The following is a 21,056-nucleotide window of genomic DNA, read 5'->3' as shown; positions in this document are numbered from 1 at the left end:
TCTTTTATGGTCATTACTGTAAAGAGGATCTGTAGGTGTTTTTGTAATACTTAAATATTCAATACTTTGGCAGTGATAGCAGAGATAATTGCATTTTTACTTTTAGTGTTACATTAGTAGTTATTGATATGTTTTTAGAGTTCTGGTTATATTTTTATTGCTAGCTTTGTTAAAAATAGGTTTTTGTCATATAAGCATGAAATTATTCATAAATATGTTTTGCTTACTTTAATAAAGTTTTTAAAGAATATAATTTGAAATGTAGAAGTACGTTTGTAATTGTTATAGAATTATTTTTTGGAAACCTTCTAATGATCAGAAGTAAATGCAATGCTATTTGCTTTAATGTTTTGTGTTTATGATTTATATTCGTTAAATTGTAGTAATTTTGCTGATCAAAAAATCTTTTTTTATTTTTATGTATGTGCATTTTAGTAAGATTGGTCAATTTTCTGAGAGTATGTTTTATTTTTATAAATCAAGTAGCTACAATGTTAATCTCCCTCGGTTCTAAAAGTAATAAAATGTTTAATAAATAATAAAAAAAAAATTATGCAGTATTATTGTAGATAAATTTAATTAAATTAATAAAATAATAATTGTTGCAGTTTGATTTAGTCTTGATTTTTTCTTTCTTTGTCTTGTGGTTAACACCTAAAATTTCAGTGAATTAACTGATAAATTTCTTCTTATAACTGCTTCATTTATTTGTTGAACAGAATGTTTTTTAAATAATTGACCAAACCTCTTTAATTCATTTAAAAAAAAATTATATTTTATGCATTAATAATAGAGGATTAATTAAAGGCTTAATATAAAAAATAATAATAATAATAGGTGATTAAATTATTATTTATAATAACTATGAAAGCAGTAGATAGTAAATATCACAGGTAGCTTTAATCAGTGTGTCGTTCAGTCGTGCATTTAATCACTTTAGTCTATTAGCAGTTTGAGTTAGCTGTTTATCCCATTCTGATGAAATTATATTTTTTTAATAGTTTACCGTAAGGTAATAGTGTAAATGATTGATTATAAAAGAATTATATATTTTCAATATTTCCCAATCGTATATTTAGTTCTCTGCTTCACTTCATATTAGACTGCTTCATGTAAAATTTACCTTTTGGTCACTTTATTTTCCTGTACAATGAAATTAATTATTCAGTATCTTTTTTCTTGTAAGTACTTATACTAAAATCACATTTAGCTTCTTTTTTTTTATTAATTACTTTCACTTTTTTTTCTTAATCATTATAATAATAATTAATGAACCATTTTAGTGTAATAAAGTACCACCATTACTTTATAAATATTGTAGTAGTTGTTTAAATTTTGTTTGTTTTTCAGCTTGTTTTTATGGGATTAAGACGTTTTTTTTTCTTTTCGTAATATATAGCATAATGGGTAATTGAACTCAGATCAGTGAAGTTATGTTAAGGTTGATTTGTTATCAGAATCTTGATGTATTAGAATAAATTTTGACATTTAAAGTCATTCATTTATTTAGTTATAAAGAATGGCAGTTCTATTAAAAAAAAAAGAAAAGGAAACACAATAGATGATACACTTATAGATTTTTCTGTAGGTATGTAATTAAAAAAGAATTATTAGGAAAATTTTTCTTGGTTAGAGTGTACATTATTTTTAATATTTTTTTAAATTATTTTTATTATACTTCTTGTAAATGAATGCATTATACTGTAACAGTGAGTATAATTCATTGTAAATAATATATATATAAATGTGGTAGAGGGAGATTAACATTGCACTTAATCACGTGCACTGCAAAAATTGCGTGCTTGAAAGTAGAGGCAGCAGCACTTTCTATTTATTTTTTTGTTTATTTTGTGCTTTGAGTTTAGTTATTTTATTTTATTTTATTTTTTTTTTTAAATTTAGTTTACAAGAATGTTAGTTATGCTATTTAGTTGTTATGTAATATATATAGGATGTGCTTGGGCCTGACCAAGGCTATGACGCAATGTATGCACAAGGTCCACCCAGTGTACATAGTAATCACGGTGGACGAGGGTATCAGCAGCAAGGTATGTATTCATTAATTTTTTGTAATATTAATATAGATATAAATGATACGATATGTTTTACAATGTTATTGACTTATGTTGACAGTTTCATGGTGGTATTTTATTTTATATATAAATTATATATCCAAAAAAAATGCACTCTCCTGAGTAATTAATTATAAGGAAGAATATTGTGGCATTTATTGATTCATCCATATTTAATATCAAATAATTTGTTTTCAGCGTTACCTCCATCATTAATTCTTAAAAACATCATTAGTCTTAAAAAAAAATAATAAAATCACATTGCATAAAATTATTAAAATTTTAGAAAGCAGCGTTAGTAATTTGTCAAATGTTTTGATATAATTGAATTAGATTATCAACATTAATTATAAATAATGTAGCCAGCATGATAATTTATTCTTCCTTCTTTGCTAATTTACAGTGGGTAAGTAACAACTTCATTAAACTATATTTAACACATCTAATATTAAAAGCTCAATCGTTTTTTTTTTTTTTTTTATATAAAAAATCTGATGGTAGAATGAACAAAAACACATTCAATACATGATAAAAAAGGACGAAGAAAATAAGAATATATTTTACTGCTTATGTAAAGTCCATTAGTTTAGATTATGTGATTAAATTAAATAGTAGTAATATTCATAATAAAATGATTAAAAAAAGAAAAATAAGTGAATTTAGAAAAATAAAGTGACTTTTTTTATGCCATCAATCTTTTATTCAGAAAGTAAAATTTCAAAAGCAGAAAGTATCTTTAAAAACATATGCTAGAATTAAGTTATAGCCAGCCATTGCATTTATTGATTCTCATGTCATAGTTCCTATGACACCTTCCTTCCGTATTGATTGCAGTCAGTAGGTTTCAAAGCTTGTGTAATAGCTGTAAATGGTATGTACACATATGTAAACATTTCCTTAAATCATTCCACACTGTCATCATCGACATCACTATTTCATGGCCGGCCAGCCTTAACAAAATTTTTTTTTTAGGACTATGCAGAAAAGACTCCCTGAGACTTTCAACATCTTGTTCTGATGCCCTCGGTTGTCCCTTACTACTCAGACTTCCGATCGTTTCAAACCAATTATGCTATTGACGAATGTTATTGTTGAGGACCACAATTACTTTCTCTCGAATGCACGTTAAACTGTAAAAACAGATTTACATTTACTGAACTGCAAAACACAGATAGCTTTCTATTCAGGATTCGTCTTCTTTGCTAGTGACACTATCAGTCAGAAAGATAGGGGAAATCAATCTAAAGTCATGTAAGCAAATAAAACTGTCCTTACTCTTTGATTCTAACCTTAAATCAACACTGTACTTCTCGTTCAAGAGATATTATAACAATACAAAATCCTGATTTCCTCTTTTGTTGCACCTGGTATAATCCATATTGGAAGTTTTTCTGAATTCTACTGTTTAATTTGTGTATGATCCCACCCTTTTTTTTTCTTTTACTAAAACAGTTGTGTTCTATGCCTATTAGAGTTTAATAGGTATTATGTTTCTGGTTAAAAAACAGTTTTAGGTAGTGATAAATATTAATTATAAATAAACATGAAAATACTAATATTCGGTCACTTTTTAGGGGACTATGTGTATCTGGTTAATATTGAATGAGAGAAAGACTTTGTAAATAACTGTTTTAGGAATTTGATATTAATTCAAGAAATACGACTAAAATAAACTTTTTCTTACATAACATGTTGAAACTACTTTAAAAAATAGGCAGATTTAAAATACAGCTAATATTAGTGGGTTTGAACTGCTGCATATGGTGATTAATTAAGCTTATTTACCACTTAAATGCTTTTTTCATTCTATAAGGACAGTCCAAGTGGAGTTTATTCTAATTAAGACTATATTTAATATATTCTAGAAGTAGAGGAACCTGATTCGAATCCTGGTCATGCATGACATTTTTTGCATACTACAAAATTCATTAGCATCATCCAGCAGTAACTGTAAGTGGGCTTAAGCCTGTTGTTACTGTACTGTATAGATAAATAAATATAATTACTTATACTTGGATTTCCATCCTGGGACCTTCCAGATAAAAAGTTCAGATGCTACATCATAAAGGTTGATTTACTTGTCAATCTTACAGATTGTTGTTTTTCCAAGTGCGACATAAATTAGAAAAGAAGCATTTTTATGAAGTATAACCAGTGAAAGGTAACCAAAAAGTGTCCAACTATTATTACCTAAAAAAAATGTATAATTTAATATACTTTTTGCTAGAGAAAGAACAATAAATAACATTGAAATACGATTAAATTACTGTACATTGAAGTACAATATACACATTTAATAACAAAATTCTTGATTTTATCTTCTGAAATTCCTCCACGTATGAATCACTTTATACCTGCCAGTATTTTTTATCACTTGCAAAATTATAACATTCGGTGTTTCTGTTATTTCTCATCTTCAATAAAATCTATTTTATACCACTGTAATGCTTTATTAAAAAATTTGTTTGTCTTGTTGCAATTACTGTATTAAGAAAGAAATAAGATATTACTCGTGTAAGTTTTATTTTCTATTTTAAAAGCATTTTTTAAATCAAAAAGAATAATTCTTTTTTATTAACCTTCTAAACATATGAAGTTGTGCTTCCAGAAGATCTTTTAAGCGCTGTTATTAGTCTTCTATATCAGTAGTGTTACTTTTTTTATATGGTGCCTGTCTGGTGGTAGTAGCCCCTTTAACACAAAAAATGTATTTTTATTTTTATTTTGTCTATTCATTTAGCATGTTAGTAAATTTTATATCAATCTTTCATATTTTACATAAAAGACATATGACCCCATTACATTTGAATATGGAATTTAGAAACTCTAGAAATTGTATAAAAAGAATATACTGTAAGATGTGGTAACTGTAACATGTACCTTCAAAATCTCCTCCTGGAAGCACATTAATCAGGTTAGTTTATATCAAATTAATTTGGAATATTGTTATTAGAATTCTCCCCAATATCTAATTTTTTGAAAAATTCAGAAATAATTTTAAATTAAACTGTTTACCTTTAGATAAAAAGGATCTGCTAATGAGATGCTACTGCTTAATGGTAATTCAGAAAGATTGTGGTTGACATAGAATGATTCTTTAGAGGATGCAAAATGCATGTATATCAGTCCATATTTTTACAAATAAATTGTTATTATTATTATTATTATTAAATCTCAACAGAAACTCATAAAAGTAAGATTCCAGTAGATTCTGAGTAATTCCTTATTGGCATTTGCAACAATGTTTCACCATTTCAGAACCTTGATCATCAAGATATGTACTTCAGTTCCAGTCTGCAAGTTCTGTTAGAATAACATATAATGGTATGCCTGAATTTCATCTCTGTAAAATTAGAGATTCCATTGTAACCATACCACAGGCTCTAATTATCAAGCAAGATTTTCTGTTTTGGCATTTCATAATGAAGCATTTTTTCAGTCCTACTGAAATATCTTTGTAATTATGTATTCGTTTGTGTGAGTGTGTATGTGCACGCGCGTGCGCACAAGGTTTGGGAGATAGAAAATAACTGTATAAAACTATTACCATACTTTCTCCAGTAATCATGTACCTTGTACCTTATAATTATTGTCTATGTGACAGTTTTAAAAAAAATGATAATGTCATTTCATGAATGTGATTACAGGTTTACAACACCTATTTCAGGGTATAGAACCTCTACCTATACCCTCTAAAGATTTGACATAATTGGGTTTGCCAATAGTATGATAAAGCTAAGTTACTGTGATAACACTTCAAAAATGTTTATACATATATGTAAAACTGAACTATGATTATAGTTTTCTGTAATTGTACTTTATTGAATGGAATATTTTATTAAAATAAATTTATTTGTGTGAAGATAACAAAATAGTTTTGAAATCTAAGGAAAGTTTACAAAAATTACTTTTTAGACATTGCGTATTAGCCATAAAGGAGGTTAATTGCAGATGGATTAGCAAGAGGTTGAATATTTATTTAAAAAGTTGGTAATTTTAATTTCCTTTTTTTTTTCATTTATCATCATGATCATTATTCGGTTTTTTATTGTTAAATTGCATGTTAACATTTGTTGTAAAAATAATACCTTTAGCTTGTAGATTATTGTAATGTAGGACAGTTTTCTTATTAACAAATATTATTGCATTTTTAACAGTATTATTCATTTATTTTAAATTAATTTCCACTACATAATGTTCATATTGTAGGATTTTAAACTTATGTATATGAGATCTGTTCAAAATACCCCCCTCCTTTGTTCATATTAGTTTTGCAATGATGTTTTTATTTACAAATTTCATTATCTTTCACAATTTCCTCATTGATAATATTTCTCAATTTTCGCTATCCAACAGTTCCTGACTTATCACAATTGATTGTTCCATTAGACTGAGGTAAAATTGGCTGTATTATGACAGTTTAAATTTTTCTGCCATAAGATTTTGTAACATGAAGTTGTTGAAGTGTCTTTTGAAATTTCTCAAAAAATCAACCATCAATTGATGTGTATAACTTTCAGTGTTAAAAATTGCTTGTGGTTTACTAACCGTTAACTTGTTGGATCATTTAATATGTCTCCTAAAAGTTATATCTAGTTTGAATAGAATTCATTGTTTACAAGCTGTATATTAACCAAATAAAAATAAAACATATTTGACATTTGCTAATTAAGTAGTTCTTAAATTGATTACTGGTAATAGTGTGATGTGTGTCACATTGAAGTATACTAATAATCTACACCATGGCTATCACTGTCAGCTGTGTCGTAGTACTGCTGTCCTTTTGTGTGATATTAAACAACTTCTGTAAGTTTTTAAACAAATTTTGTATATTTTAACAGCATGGAGTTTATTATACTATTTTTAATTATTTTATACAAAGTCTGAAATACTTATTTTCAAAATTAGTCTTCAGTTTTACTTTAGGTTTTACTGTAGGATTGGTTCATACTGATTTTTATAATTACACAATGTTGAGAGAGCATTCAGAAATAGTGATAATTTTTATCATAATTTTCCGTAATAGGTTTGTATTTTGTCAGTTTTGTAACGATAATTGTGTAAGAGATTTTATAATATTTTATTTTTATAATTTTGTTATTGTTGAATTAACTCTAGAAAATTTGTGGGGACTCCTGAATTTTACATTTCTTTGTAAAAATATATAATCCTGTATTTAAAAATGTGATATTAGTCAAATTGGATATAACATTCTTATTAATTTTATTCTCAAATGAAGATTTGTTTCATTTATGTTGAATTATGATGTAATTAATTGATGTTGATGAACAAGTGATTATAGATTAAATGTTAAGATTTTTTTTTTTTTTGACTGAAATGTAATCTTTCTTAATATATAAATTCCATACAGGACTAGCTGATTAACAAAATAAGGCAACAGCAGCCAGTTTAAGATATTATTAAGTCATTAAAAAAGATTATAAAAATGCAACAGCAGTTAAATTATGTATAGTAATAATAATGAAAAGGATATTTAACTATTGATAATAATAATTGAGTGTGAGGGTGAAATCAACTAAAGAAGCCTGTGAAGTTTTAGTTTTTAAAATATTAAAAGTAAAAAATTTATCTATTACGAGAATTTTTTTATTGACAGTTAAAGGTTTATTTGTTCATTTTCTCTTTCATTTTATGAATTTAAAAAAAAGATATTTTTTCAGTATGTTTGTGGTTTTGTTTTGATTTATAATGGCTTCTTAAACACTGTAAAGTGTTAATTTTATCGTTATTGTAATGGTTTTATATCGTTCTCTTTAAGGTGGTTACTGAGAATCTTAACTGCAGTATGGTCTCTCAGGTAACATTAGCTGCCTTAATTAGTTTTCTTGTTGTGCTTTGTTGTACAGTTTTTTGTTTGCATGAGCATGATCTCACTTGTCTGTCTTACATTTTTTTTAACTTTTTGCGTTTTAGGTTGTTTTTTTTATGTCAATTGTTTTATCAGCAGTTTATTTTATTATAATAGATTGTTGTTACCAATAATTAGTACTTATAGAATTTAAATCAAATGAAAAAATGTTAATAAAAAACCATATAGAAACGAGTTATTGAAAAATTATGTACACTTCATGTTTTATTTGCATGTTTACACAAGTATGGTAATGGCATTAATGAGTATACTAACTCAATTTCTAGTGTATTTATTATTGAGATTAGTCTATTTATTTGCTTTAATTATACTCCATATTTGCTGTTTGTTAAGGATGAATATAAAAAACATACTTATTTTAGAATTGAGGTGAAGAGAAAATATGTTTGATTATTAAGAAAAAACATCATTCAGTGTAGAATTATACGGGTTTCTAATAAAAAAAGAAAGAAAAAGTAAACTGGTTGATTTGTCATTAGTGATGATTTTATACTTATAATTAACAGCAAGGTTTGTCATTATAAATGTGAAATGCTTGTAAATTATTTATATATATTTTTTAATTTTCAATCCAGATTACCGAATTGTTGTTCTGAAAATGGGTCAGATTTCTTTTGGTTGATATATATAGATATATTTCTCAAAACCAGTCATTTACTATGATTGCTTGGTAAATATTCTTTTTTTTAGGGGTTGTAGACAAAAAAACCTAATTTGAGAAAAAAGTCAGTTACTTGCATTTTTACCAAGCAAGTTTAAAAACACTTTTTTTCCTTCCTTCTCTCAGTAAACAATAAAAGGAATTACATAACTCATTAAAATTCTATGCAGAATAGTTCCAAGTAACATCCAGAGATAAAACATTCTTTATGCCTTTAGAGGTAGTTCTTTAATTATGATTTTAGATTCTTTAATTTATTTATTTGATATCTTTGAATTTACCAATTGCTATAAAATTTTATAGGTATTTATATTAGTATTATTTTTTTTTTAGATTTTTATATTGTTCGTCACTTATTTTGTTATTTTAATACCTAATTCCAGCTGATATTTACCTTTAACATTTCATTTGATATTTTACAAAGTGCATTGATCAGTCAATAGATGGATGAAGATAGTTTTGTATTAAATAATTTTTAGTGTTGCTATGCTAATAAAACTATGAAAGTGGCTGAAAAGAAAGTATCTTCATTTATTTATGATAAAACTTATATAATTGTAGACATTCTGGTAAGCTTTTAATTTCTGGTAATTCTGGTCATACATTAGCCAGTGGTGTTTACAGTTACTTAAAATAAATATAAATAATCTTGGATGAAATATTTATAAAGGTATTAATGATTTTTTTTTTCTAGTAATTAATTATTTGTTCGTTTAAGCCCCTTTTAGTAGGAATGGTGTCGCTTACAACTGGCGACTTTATTTAAGGCTTAAATAATTAATTTTTAAGTCTTACTTAAACTACCCATCCCAAGAATTATAAATTTTATTTGGGACTGCATTATATCATTTTTTTTTTTTTGTAATATTCAATAATTCAAATGCAATTTATGTTAATTTTTTTTAACATTCCATTATCGTGCATAAAAAAAGTGACAGTTGTTACTGTTGTATGGAACTTTAAATTATACAAATAGCACAAGAAACTTCATCTTAAATGCATTAAAATGAACTCTAAAGATATTAGATAATCAGTAAAAGCATCAGAGTAAATTAAATTTCAAAATGTCGATTTTCTTTAAGTAATTTTTAAAGATTTAACAAAATTATTGTATGAATATTATGAAGGAAAATTAGAATGTATACTATCATAAACAAGTGCTGGCAGTAAATATATAAATATTAAGAATAAAAGAAGCTGTTGAATCATATTGTAAGTAATATCACCACTCCAAATTTGCCATTGTTCGGTTATAAGACAATGTTACATAATAGGTCAGTTCATGACAATTTTTTAGTAGGATTCTACACATAAGTTTCTTTGTAAAAAATGACTGGAAAAATAGTATGCCTGTGAGTTAACATCCTCTTGTAGATTATATTGTTTAAACTCTTCTAAATACATTGATAAATCATATGATTTGTGGCCTACCAAGTTCTTGACAACCTGGTTTTAATGGCTTTATTTAATAAGTGTTATTAATGTTATCTTTGTGTCTAATAATGTATTGGATTATGGATTTATTAACCACTAATTAGTTTATTTGTCCTTTGTTTTTACTTTTTCTTATTTGTAATATTTCTATTTTTAATGCTTTTATTTAGCGCTTGTTATATTGATTGATGTAATATCAAAAAAAGAACACAATGTATGCAAAAACAGTTCATCTCAGTTTTGAAAAAACATACCATTTATTATTGCTTGCTGATTTTTTTTTCCGCCTATTTGTAATATTTGGTTATTATATGATATACTTTGGTGTGGTGTTTTATATTATCACATTTTATTACAGTTAGCAATAAAATTATCGGTAAAATTATTTGTTTCGTCTATATTTTCTCATGTTGGAATTGTATTGTGATCTTTTTTATCTCAAATTTTTTTTGAGAGGTTTAATAAACACTACACAATTACTAAATATTTTCTTCAGGCCCGGCACACCATATTGTAATACACATATATTGTATTATATAGTAGTGATTCTTTATTTTTTGCTCAAAAAAAAAAATTAGGACGATTTCTTTTTGCTATTCTCTTATGGAAGTATAAACTAACCAGCAAAACACCTTGGAAAGCACTACTGATTTACATATTGTCAGTGTTTTAAAAATATTTGATGAAAGTAATCAAGGGATGCTATTTTCTTTCTAATATAAAGTGATTTTAAATCTACAAATAAAAATATTAAAAAATCAAAAATTAGAATTAGTTCAAAGTAACTAGTACATAAACGGGCAAATATTTGTGCTTAAATAAAGTTAACTAGAGATTCATTATTTAGGTACTTTTTAAAATTAATCACCCTTATATGAGTGTTGTGTTTAATGTCTTAACAGTAATAATTGTAGACAACCTGACATGAAAATTGCATCATCGCTTAAATAGACTTTTTTCAAGAGTATTACATGCCCTGCTTACTAGGAAATCCAAGGAGTAAAATAATTTCTCATTATCCTTATCACCTTATCAAGTGCATTGTTGCCTATCAGCATGCCAAACCCACCAAAATTTAATTGATGTTCAGCCTACAAGTGGCAGCTTCACTCTGTTCACCACAGGTATGGTATGTGTAGTGATCATTATTATTGTCAGAGAAAGCAACTGAAATCATTGCCTGTTACATCTCAGGGTCTTTACATGCATCACAGTCATAACAAAGACTAGAATGTTTAAACTAATTAATATGCCCTTTCTTCCGATGTGAAAAAATATCTCGTGTATTGCTTTAACTCGCATTAAAATTATACATTACAAATAATTTTTCAGACTTTTTATTTTTTCAACATTTTACAGAAAATTGTATATTCTTTCTATAAAGATCAATATACAAATTAATCTGATAATATGTGATAAAACATAAACTCATCTGAAGGAATTTTGATTATTCATGTCTGCTGTAAGAGCATTATGAGACAGAATATAGCATTCATTCATTAGTCGATTCGTATTGTTAAAAAAGTTTTATTACGTTTTCAGAACCCATACATTTACAAAAATTTCATTGATTATTGCTTTTCTTTTCATTCAATAAACTTAAATTGTCATGAAATATTTATTCATCTTGAAAACTGATCTAAGGTTATTTTTGCCAGATTGAATTTGGTCTATAATTAATTTTGATAACTTTCAGATTCTTTAGTAGTTTTAATTATAATTATTAATCACATATTTGAGTACATGTATTATACCTTTTTATCTTTGTTTAATACATTTTACTTAAAACAGTCGTGTAATAATAATATTCCAAAATGGAATATAAACGTTTTTTAATATAAACATGATTTACTTCAAAATATATTAAAATAATTGTTTCATAAAATCACTTCATTGCATTTGCATCCATAAGTGCACACAATTTATTATGTGGTTTATGTCCTATGACATTATGTAATAATCCTTTTCTTTTTACTGAATGATTGTAAATTTTATGCAAGGACATTTTTTGTATGTTATTTACAGTACAGCAGTTTTGTTCTAAATGTTGGTTTTCTTGTTAGTGTTAGTTTATATCTTAACAGTCCCTTTTGTATTTAATTTACGCTAATCTTCCTTGTCTAATATTAATATTGTTAACTCTATTATCTACACTTATATCAATTTGTAATGTTGTCTGGTTTTGTGTATAATTTATTAAAGACTAATTTAATTTTATCACCTGTATACTTTTAAAAAACTTCTGAAATACTGCAACAAGTTTTGATATTAATGAATGAACCATACATAATGGTTTAATTGCTGTAAACTAAGCAGAATAACAATTGGAAATATGAAATTATGAATGAACATCAACTCATGTTGAAAAAATACATACCATTATTAGGGGAAATTGTTAGCCAACTCTATGAAATGTCAGTATTGATGAAATTTTCTGTACAGCTGCTAACCAAAAACAAAATAAAGCTTTCATTAGTTTAATGGTGACAGAAAAACCCTTTTTGATTGCCATAACTTGTAATAATATATGGAAGCCAAAGCCAACCATCAGAGAATAGTGAAAAGTCATTGCATAAAAAAAAAAGGCATTGTATTCACTAGATATCAGTTCAAAAAGATCACGTTGATTGTCTTTGCATTTCTGTTTATCTAGAATTTTCCCTCCAAAGGCTAACAAAAAAAAATTTTATCTAATAATAATTCAAAGTTTAAGATATGCTATTAGAAAAAAAGTAATCATGTTGGACAATAATTCGCTGTTCCTCAATCCTCCTACTCTGCAAACACTCCTCCTACACCCCATTTCATCTACAAAATTCCATCAACAGCTCTTTTACATCATTCCAAGAAACTACCAACTGTGAGAAATTCTGGAAGTGTTTCAGGGAAGTACTTATGTATAAACCAGAATAACATGTAAATAATCAAATTATTTGTATTTTTTAAATTTATTTAGAGACATATCTTGTGCAACACAAAAATTATTAAGGAAGACAAAAATTATAATGCGTATAAAACAAATAACTGAAGAATTTGTAAACTACTAGTATTTGGATAAAAAGATTAATGTAGAACATAGGAACAGGAGAATTACGTTAAATCATATTGACAGATGAACAAAAGAAAATGCTTAATATAGATTTTAAATATAATTTTAAAAACTCATGCTCTGTTTTGATATTGAAAAGAAACAGGAATTAAAACAAACATATATTTAATTATTCGTATTGCTGAAGCTAAAACCAGTTTATCTTAAAAAGTTAATGGTTAACAGTATAAATGAGTGAATATTCATTAATGTAAGTTGTATGGCAAGATGTTCTATGTTTATAAGATATTTCAATTATTCACTTGTATATTGTACAAAATTGGCTTGTTTATTATGTAAGGATTAAATTAGAAAATTAAAAATCGTGCAGAAATAACATTTTTCTTTTAACAATGTTTATTCAATAACATTGCAACTGTCATGATATTTTAAATCACTTTTACTGGAATTTCTGCTAAACGTATATGTAATTAATTTTGCTCCAGAACTAAAGCTAAGACGTTCAGTCAAACAAAGCAAAATTTTATTAAACTAAAGTCAGAAAGACATCCTCAGTAAAAAAGCAAAAGCTTTTAAGTGAAAAGAAAAACTACAACAAGAATATGCCTGGATTAAAGCAGAAACAAGAAGAAAAGAGTTACTTCTGACACATCAAGAAAAAAGTAAACCAAAGAGAAAAAATAAATCAACTTAGAATAGCCAACTAAATTATATTTAAAGAGGTATTTATAGACTAACGGCAAGCTAAATTAAGAAAAAGAAAAACAAATGGTAAAACCATAACATTAGTGGTTGGGTAGTGTGGGGTGGAGGGCCCTCACTCCAAAACTTTTGTTTTTACCTTTGATTACCCATTATTTAAAACTGAAACTATCTTATTTGAACTTAACTATCTGAAACTATTTTTCTTCTTTTTTTAAAGCTGGTGAGACTAATACCTATTTTTAATTACTATTTAAAACTATTTTTAGTAAAAAAAAAGAAACCAATAGTTTTTAATAAATTTTTCAAAATCTTGAAATTTTTTTTATTATTTATGCTATAATTTGTAAGGAATGTAGAGTGCTTCAGTAAAAAAAGCTTTGCAAAATGTAATGAACAGTAAAATCTCATTTATTTTACATCTGGACAAATCACACACATGCAAAACATTTAAATTACAACATCTTATTTGTTAAAAATAATATTCTGGCTGAAAACTACCATTTTTTGTTTGTTTTCACATTTGTATACAATATGTTTTAATTACTTTTTATATATATAATTACAAAAATTTTTCAAATTTTGCTTTATACTTTTTAGTCATTCTTTAATCAAATTCAATTCTTTAATCATACATTGAACATTCTAATATATTTATAAAATATCAAACAAATTTTTAATCAAACATTTACTGTACAAAGTAATGAAATAGTGAAGTTTTTATTCATTTACTTATCACAATTTTCGACAAACGTTTGTATGAGTTTATAAAAGATTTCTCAAATGGCTATTGGATTTGTCATCTGTGACCCTCAAAAACCTTGCATTGCCATTTTGCAGATTTTGCAATGTTTTTACACCCACACTCTTAATTTACCCCCATACGGGGGATGTTTGCAAAAGTAATGGTGGAATATTATATTGTCACCCAACCTTAGTAACTGTGAAAAATGTCATCAATCAGCAATGTCAGGAATATGTTAAATTAAGGATGTAAGGTTTGAGGACAAACATGAAAAAAAAAACATTGTGAGTTAAAGAAAAGCAAGTAAAAATAATTTTGATGTAATCACATTACAACATTTTGTGATTACATCAAATCATGGCAGATTTGATCATGTAGCTGCAATTATATATAAAACATGAATCCTGTAATCAATCCATCATACTTACATAAATGTGAATATTAGAAAATAAATAAAATAACATACTTATATACACAAATATAATGGTAGAATTATGTATTTTCACTATGAACTTGTAAATTATAAATATACTTGATTGATTGGTAGCAAAAAAATTATGTAGACAACAGATAACCATAATTACAAGCAAATGTCATTAATTATATTACAGATTTTTTTCCCATTAGTTGATGTTAAATTGTATCACATTATAGCAAAACTATAACAATATAATCATATGCACTCATCTTCGTGTATATAGCCAAGAATATAGTAAGGAGGGAGAGAAATGAAAACATAAAAATTCATAGTTCTACACAATTATCCTGTAAGTTTACAACAATGATGCTTATGGTTTGTAAAGATGACAAACACCACTTGAAACATGTACTAAAGATAACGGTGTTCTGTCATTTTTTCTGAATATTGAAGTGGATAAAATACATTGAAATTTTTTTAAAGATGAGAATTCAGTATATGATTGTACATGACTGTCTTTACAACTAATATATGTGGATCAGAAAGTTTCTTGACAGAGTTAGTTCTGAAACAAATTTTCTCCACCATATAATGCATGTCATGTAGTAGTGACAGCAAAGGTCATAGAAGCAATTGAAAACTTGATGAAGAAAAATTGGGCTGTAACAGTAATAAAAAATAGCCACCATCTGGATGCGAGTTGTACATCAGCATACCATTTGTCCCTGATGCTATACAGTGTTAAAACTGCAATATGGATGCAATACCAACTGACGTTAGAACTGTAGAACTGAAAGCATGAATGTTGATGCCCGAAAAGAACTTTTGAAGCAGAAGGTGATTGCTACCTAATAAGAATTGTCACTGGAGATAAAACCTTGATCTACTACTGCTAGCTGATGACTAGAAATTGAACAAGGAATGGTGAAGCTTCTCAGCTTAATAAAAAAAAATCATTTGGGATGAAAAAGTGGTAATTTTAGTGCATTGTGTGTAATGGCAGGAATATGGGTCACTACTCTGTCATGCAATCTCATGTAAAGAAGTTCAATCAAATGGTGTGGCTGTCTTGAGTACAATGTTTAGTTGCAGCTTCACACTGCTTGGTTCTTTATTACCAATTCAACTTCCAAAATCTGCCCTCCACACCAACATTATTTGCCAGACCTCCCCTCTAGTGATTTTTAGATATGAAGAGATGAAACAAGTGTTGCACAAGTGACTGGACTCTCACAAAGACTTTTTTTTTATTGAGGGATCCATGTACTTTCATTGTATGCTATGCAGATTACATTGAAAAATTATATAAATTTTTTGAATTCAGAATAAATTTTTGATATTAATTGAATTTATAGGTAAATAATATTTTAACATTTTCATTTTACCTTCTTGTACTTGAAAATTTGATATTATGTGAAATAATAAATTAACTTTAATTACCAGAAGTAAATATCTACAAAAAATTACCAGACGTATGCACATAAAAAAAGGAAAAAAGTTAATTTTGTATATTATCAGCAGCATGAAAAAAAGAAAGAATTTGGTAGCATATCAGTTAGTAATTTTTATAATACTCAAAAAGATACACCTCAAGTATGTAAAGAATCAAACTTATTTTTGAGAAATCTAATATAAAATAATCTCACCTTATTCATTTGTATGTGTATATTATATCATGTTAATAAAGTCATTAAGCATATATAAAAAAAAATGTTTTTATGAAGTTAGATTAAATTGAACCGCTTTATGTTAATTCTAAAGAGTGATAATTAAATCTGCTGAACACCGATTGTTTTATATCCATAACAAATATTTCTAGTGTCATGTTTTTTTATTATTTCCCGATCTCATGGCGGAGTGGTAGCATCTAGCCTTTCATCCAGAGGTCCTGGATTCAATTCCCAATCAGGCATTGCAGTTTTCACATGCTACAGAATTCATTTATCATTCATCTAGTAACTGTAATAGAGTGTAAACCTGTTGTTACTATGTAAATAAATATTATTATTATCCTCATTAAATGTTTGATATTATAAATTTCTAATTTTTACAGTAATTGAATTCTTTATAATAAATTGTTAATATACAAAAAGGTTTTTACAGATAATCTGTTTTCTTATTGCAATATTTTATTTTTTTTTATGATTCAGGTTATGACCAGATACCAATAGACTCAATGCAGGGTCTAGATTTGGGATCACAACATGATTCCAACTATGGCCCAATGGAAGTCGGCGCTGATTTAGATTTCGATCATTTGGACGAACTGCCGCAACCACCGCAAGATAACAACCAGGTTGCTGCTTGGTATGATACTGACCTATAACCTGTATACCTTAATAATTAATATCATCTTTGAATAAAAAAAAGAAATTATGTCCTAAATTTGTTCAAACTTGAACCTTACATTCAGTTCACTACTTTATTTTATTTTTTCATCTTCTTTGTTAAAACTGTCATCCCAATTCCAACATTGTAATTTTTCATGAGTTCTATGATCATAAACTTAATTATTATTAGAGATGAAGCTTCTTTTTTTTTACATAGACTGTTCGATAAGTACTTGTTTGTGTGATAAAAATAGTTTTCTATACTCCAAGTCAGATAAATGTTATCCCAAAGTAGAAATATATTTACACTTAATTACTAACATTTTGTATATATATATATATATATATATAATATATATATATATCATTTATTTATGTATTTTTAATCTTGATTCATTTATGTATAACAAAATTGCAGCTCCATTTTTCATGGAATTGGATAATTATACGTATACAGAAAACATACAAATCAATCAAGTAATTTTTTCCACAATTAATAAAAAATTGTCATAAAAGTCTGTTAGTAAACAATTTATTTTTACCATTTTATTATTACAGTTTCATATTTTCTTTTATTACCTCATTGACTTGTAAAACATGTTGTTACTTCCTGAACATTGTAAGGTTCTCATGTCATAATTCAGTTTTAAAAATCTGCTATAATGTTGTTTTTTTTTCAATGTCCAGGATTTACAGTCAGTGTGTTTATTTTTTTAACAGCTTATTTTCATCATTCCCACCGTAATAAATACGATAACGTTATGATATGTTACATTTATACCAAGGATTTTTGCATTACTTTTACATAATATTTACAACACATTCCTTATTTACCATTATATATTTTCTCTTAATTAATTTTGCTGTTCTATTTATTAAATGTATAAAAAATTTTTTGTAAAAGTGATTTGAATGTAAGTCGTTAAATAAATTAATTATGGTTGATTAAAACAATAAAAAAGTTTAATGAATTAATAATAATTAGATTTATATATCTTTTATTGATCATATATGTTATTTTTATAGATTTAATTTGTATTTTTCATGTCATCCAAAAATGTTATTTATTATTTTTTTTATTTAATAGATTAATATTTTCACTGCCACAAAATTTTTATTAATTGTATTGTATTGGTGACTTATTGTTTAATTTCCATTATGAAGTAAAAATATATTTGCAGTTTTATCCAGAAACCACTAATACAAAAAACATATTTTAAAATAGCGTATATATTGAATCGATTATTGTTACATCCACTATGAATAAATTTTTTATCACATCATCAGTATATTATTCAAATATTCATGAAACTTTTTAACATATTCTTTCAGTGAAAATTTTAATTGTTTCATATTAAATTCACTAATTAATTAATAAGATTAGATTGTAGTTTTTATCAATTATTGTAATTGCAGTTATATTAAATTATTATTATCATAAGTTATTTAGTTCTTTATTTAGTATTATTATCCATCTTATATATATCATAATAATTAATTGTTCATTTTTATAATTTTTATTTTTTAGTATTAAAATTTGTGATATATATTACTTTGGTTGTTTTATTTTCATCAAATGCATTTATTGAAAATACCACATTTTTATTCCATTTTATATTTTTTAAGTACTGTTTTGAGCAAGCCTCATGAAGTCTAAAATCATCAAATTTATTTTATTTTTTTTTTTCAAGTGGATATATGCCCATTTACACAGGATTTTTAAGAAAATAATAATGCTTTTTTACAGAAAGAGCGTGATAAATTAATTTTTGTCTCCATGCTGCTGCTTTGCTACAAGATGCAAAGACCATGTTATTACATTATATGATATTTGTTACCCAGGGCTTTATGTAAAATTCTTATCATTAGGTATAAAATTATTGTGTAACAAATCACGGCATAACCAAAATATTAGTATATTATATTAGTTCATGACTATTAGTTTTAGTTCATGATTTTTTTTTTTTGTGTGTGTGTGTAATTAGCCACATTACAAATAACACGTTTAAAAATCTTCTTTTATTCGATATGTTTTCATCATAGACAAGAGAATTAAAACCCCAAAAAAAAAACGTTTTCCCTTCACACACAGCGTTTATGTTTTCTTACTTAAATTCTGCATTGCAGAATTAGTACAGAGAATTATTAGCATTAGCATTAAACTCGTTAAAATACAGTAAAAATTTAATAATTAGCATATTTTGCCTTCATTATTCATTAATAGTAAAAACATATATATCTACTAAAAAATCTTCCACTGGAAGTCATCATTTCTTTCTTGTGATATTAAGTCAGGTCTATTCTTAATCTGCCTCCTCTTTATTTTCATCTGTTATTCGTACTACAGTTGAATATCTTTTTCTGCTTTTGATCAGTCAACTACTTATTACTTTATGATGAAGCCAGTTATATATATACATTTACATCAACATTTTAAATCCTTCTGAACTCTGTAATCAAATTAGATTTGCCGCATTAAAGGTATGCGTTTTAATTTACTTTTACATTTTATGTTCATATTTCAATCCATCTGTTATTTTCTTCTAGCTGGTTCAACTTTTTATACTTTTGATCATTGTTTATTTATTCTTCTATAGTAAGGAAATTTATTTAAAAAAAAGAAAACACTTCTCTGTTGAGCTCGGAAGTTCATGTCATGTATGCTAGTTCAAAGTATGTTTACTGTATTTTATTAATTTTTTTCTGTATATGTAATTACAAAGTTGCAGCTTTTGAATTAAATACATTTTACAACATTAATTTTAGTTACCTTTCTGTTTATTCATATTATATTTATGTTACGATACTAAAATTGTACATGCATTTACACTATGGATTTAATCCCTTCTGTAAAATGTTATATATTTCTTAGTTTATTATACTATAATTCATGTTTTGAAGTTATAAAAATATATAATCTGTCAGTAATAAATATAAAAAAAATTTTTTTTAATAAGAACAGTACAGTACTTAAAAAATTCTTAAGTGCTAATTTTTTTTTTTTGGTTTTGGTTTGGTTTATTCATTGATATTGTGTAGTATAGTTTATTAGTTAAATGTATACCCATACTAAAAGACATTTTGATTTATACTTATATATTGTGGTTTTAATTACTTAAATAAGTAAAAAAATAAAAATAAAAAAAATAAACAGGGTAGCTGTGTTAAATTTTTTTAACAAAAAAAAAATTAAGCAATTTGTAATAAATTGTGTGTCGACTATTACTATATTACTTATCATTTGTTATAGAAAATAATTGAGTATATGTGATGAATATATGTGTGAATGTATGCAAGAGTGTTTGTGTTTGAATTTGTTTCAAAAAAGGTGTTGTAACGTAAATGTAAGATAAAAAGTGTTTTTTTTTTTTCATTTATAATAAATAAGTGGCTGTCATATTAATAAAATATGTAAGTTAACTAAAATACTTATGTTTTCATTTTTACCTGTGTATGTTGTAACTACAATAATGTTTATTTTTTTATAATTTCATAATACAACCTTTAGCAGAATTCCATAGCGCCCATAGAAGTGATAAAATTTATTACTATATTACTAATTTAATTTCTTACTATATTACTTATCATTTATTATTAAAAAATAAATGAGTTTGTGTGATGAATATATGTGAATGTATGCAGGAGTGTTTGTGTTTGAATTTGTTTCGAAAGGTGTAACGTAAATATAAGATAAAAGTGTTTTTTTTTCTTCATTTATAATAAATAAGTGGCTGTCATATTAATAAAATATGTAA

The 21,056-nt window shown here is 25.9% G+C and overlaps 1 protein-coding gene across 3 annotated transcripts in view; it reads left to right on the top strand.

Moving 5' to 3' along the window:
- Nucleotides 1–18,853, top strand: part of arm (armadillo) — an 82,365-nt gene extending 63,512 nt beyond the window's left edge. The window contains exons 13-15 of one of the 3 annotated variants that reach the window (XM_075364227.1): nt 1,952–2,048; nt 7,852–7,890; nt 17,122–17,256. In XM_075364227.1, coding sequence (XP_075220342.1) covers nt 1,952–2,048; nt 7,852–7,862 — 108 coding nt within the window. In that variant the 3' untranslated portion in view covers nt 7,863–7,890; nt 17,122–17,256. Of the gene's footprint in view, nt 1–1,951; nt 2,049–7,851; nt 7,891–17,121 lie in introns of all 3 variants that reach the window. The other 2 variants (XM_075364226.1, XM_075364228.1) reach the window with 2 other exon arrangements.
- Nucleotides 18,854–21,056: the final 2,203 nt, after the last annotated feature.

The sequence above is a fragment of the Lycorma delicatula genome, chromosome 4 (genome assembly GCF_047948215.1).
Source record: "Lycorma delicatula isolate Av1 chromosome 4, ASM4794821v1, whole genome shotgun sequence".
NCBI classification, from domain to species: Eukaryota; Metazoa; Arthropoda; class Insecta; order Hemiptera; family Fulgoridae; genus Lycorma; species Lycorma delicatula.
This window is presented reverse-complemented; position numbering and strand designations above follow the sequence as displayed.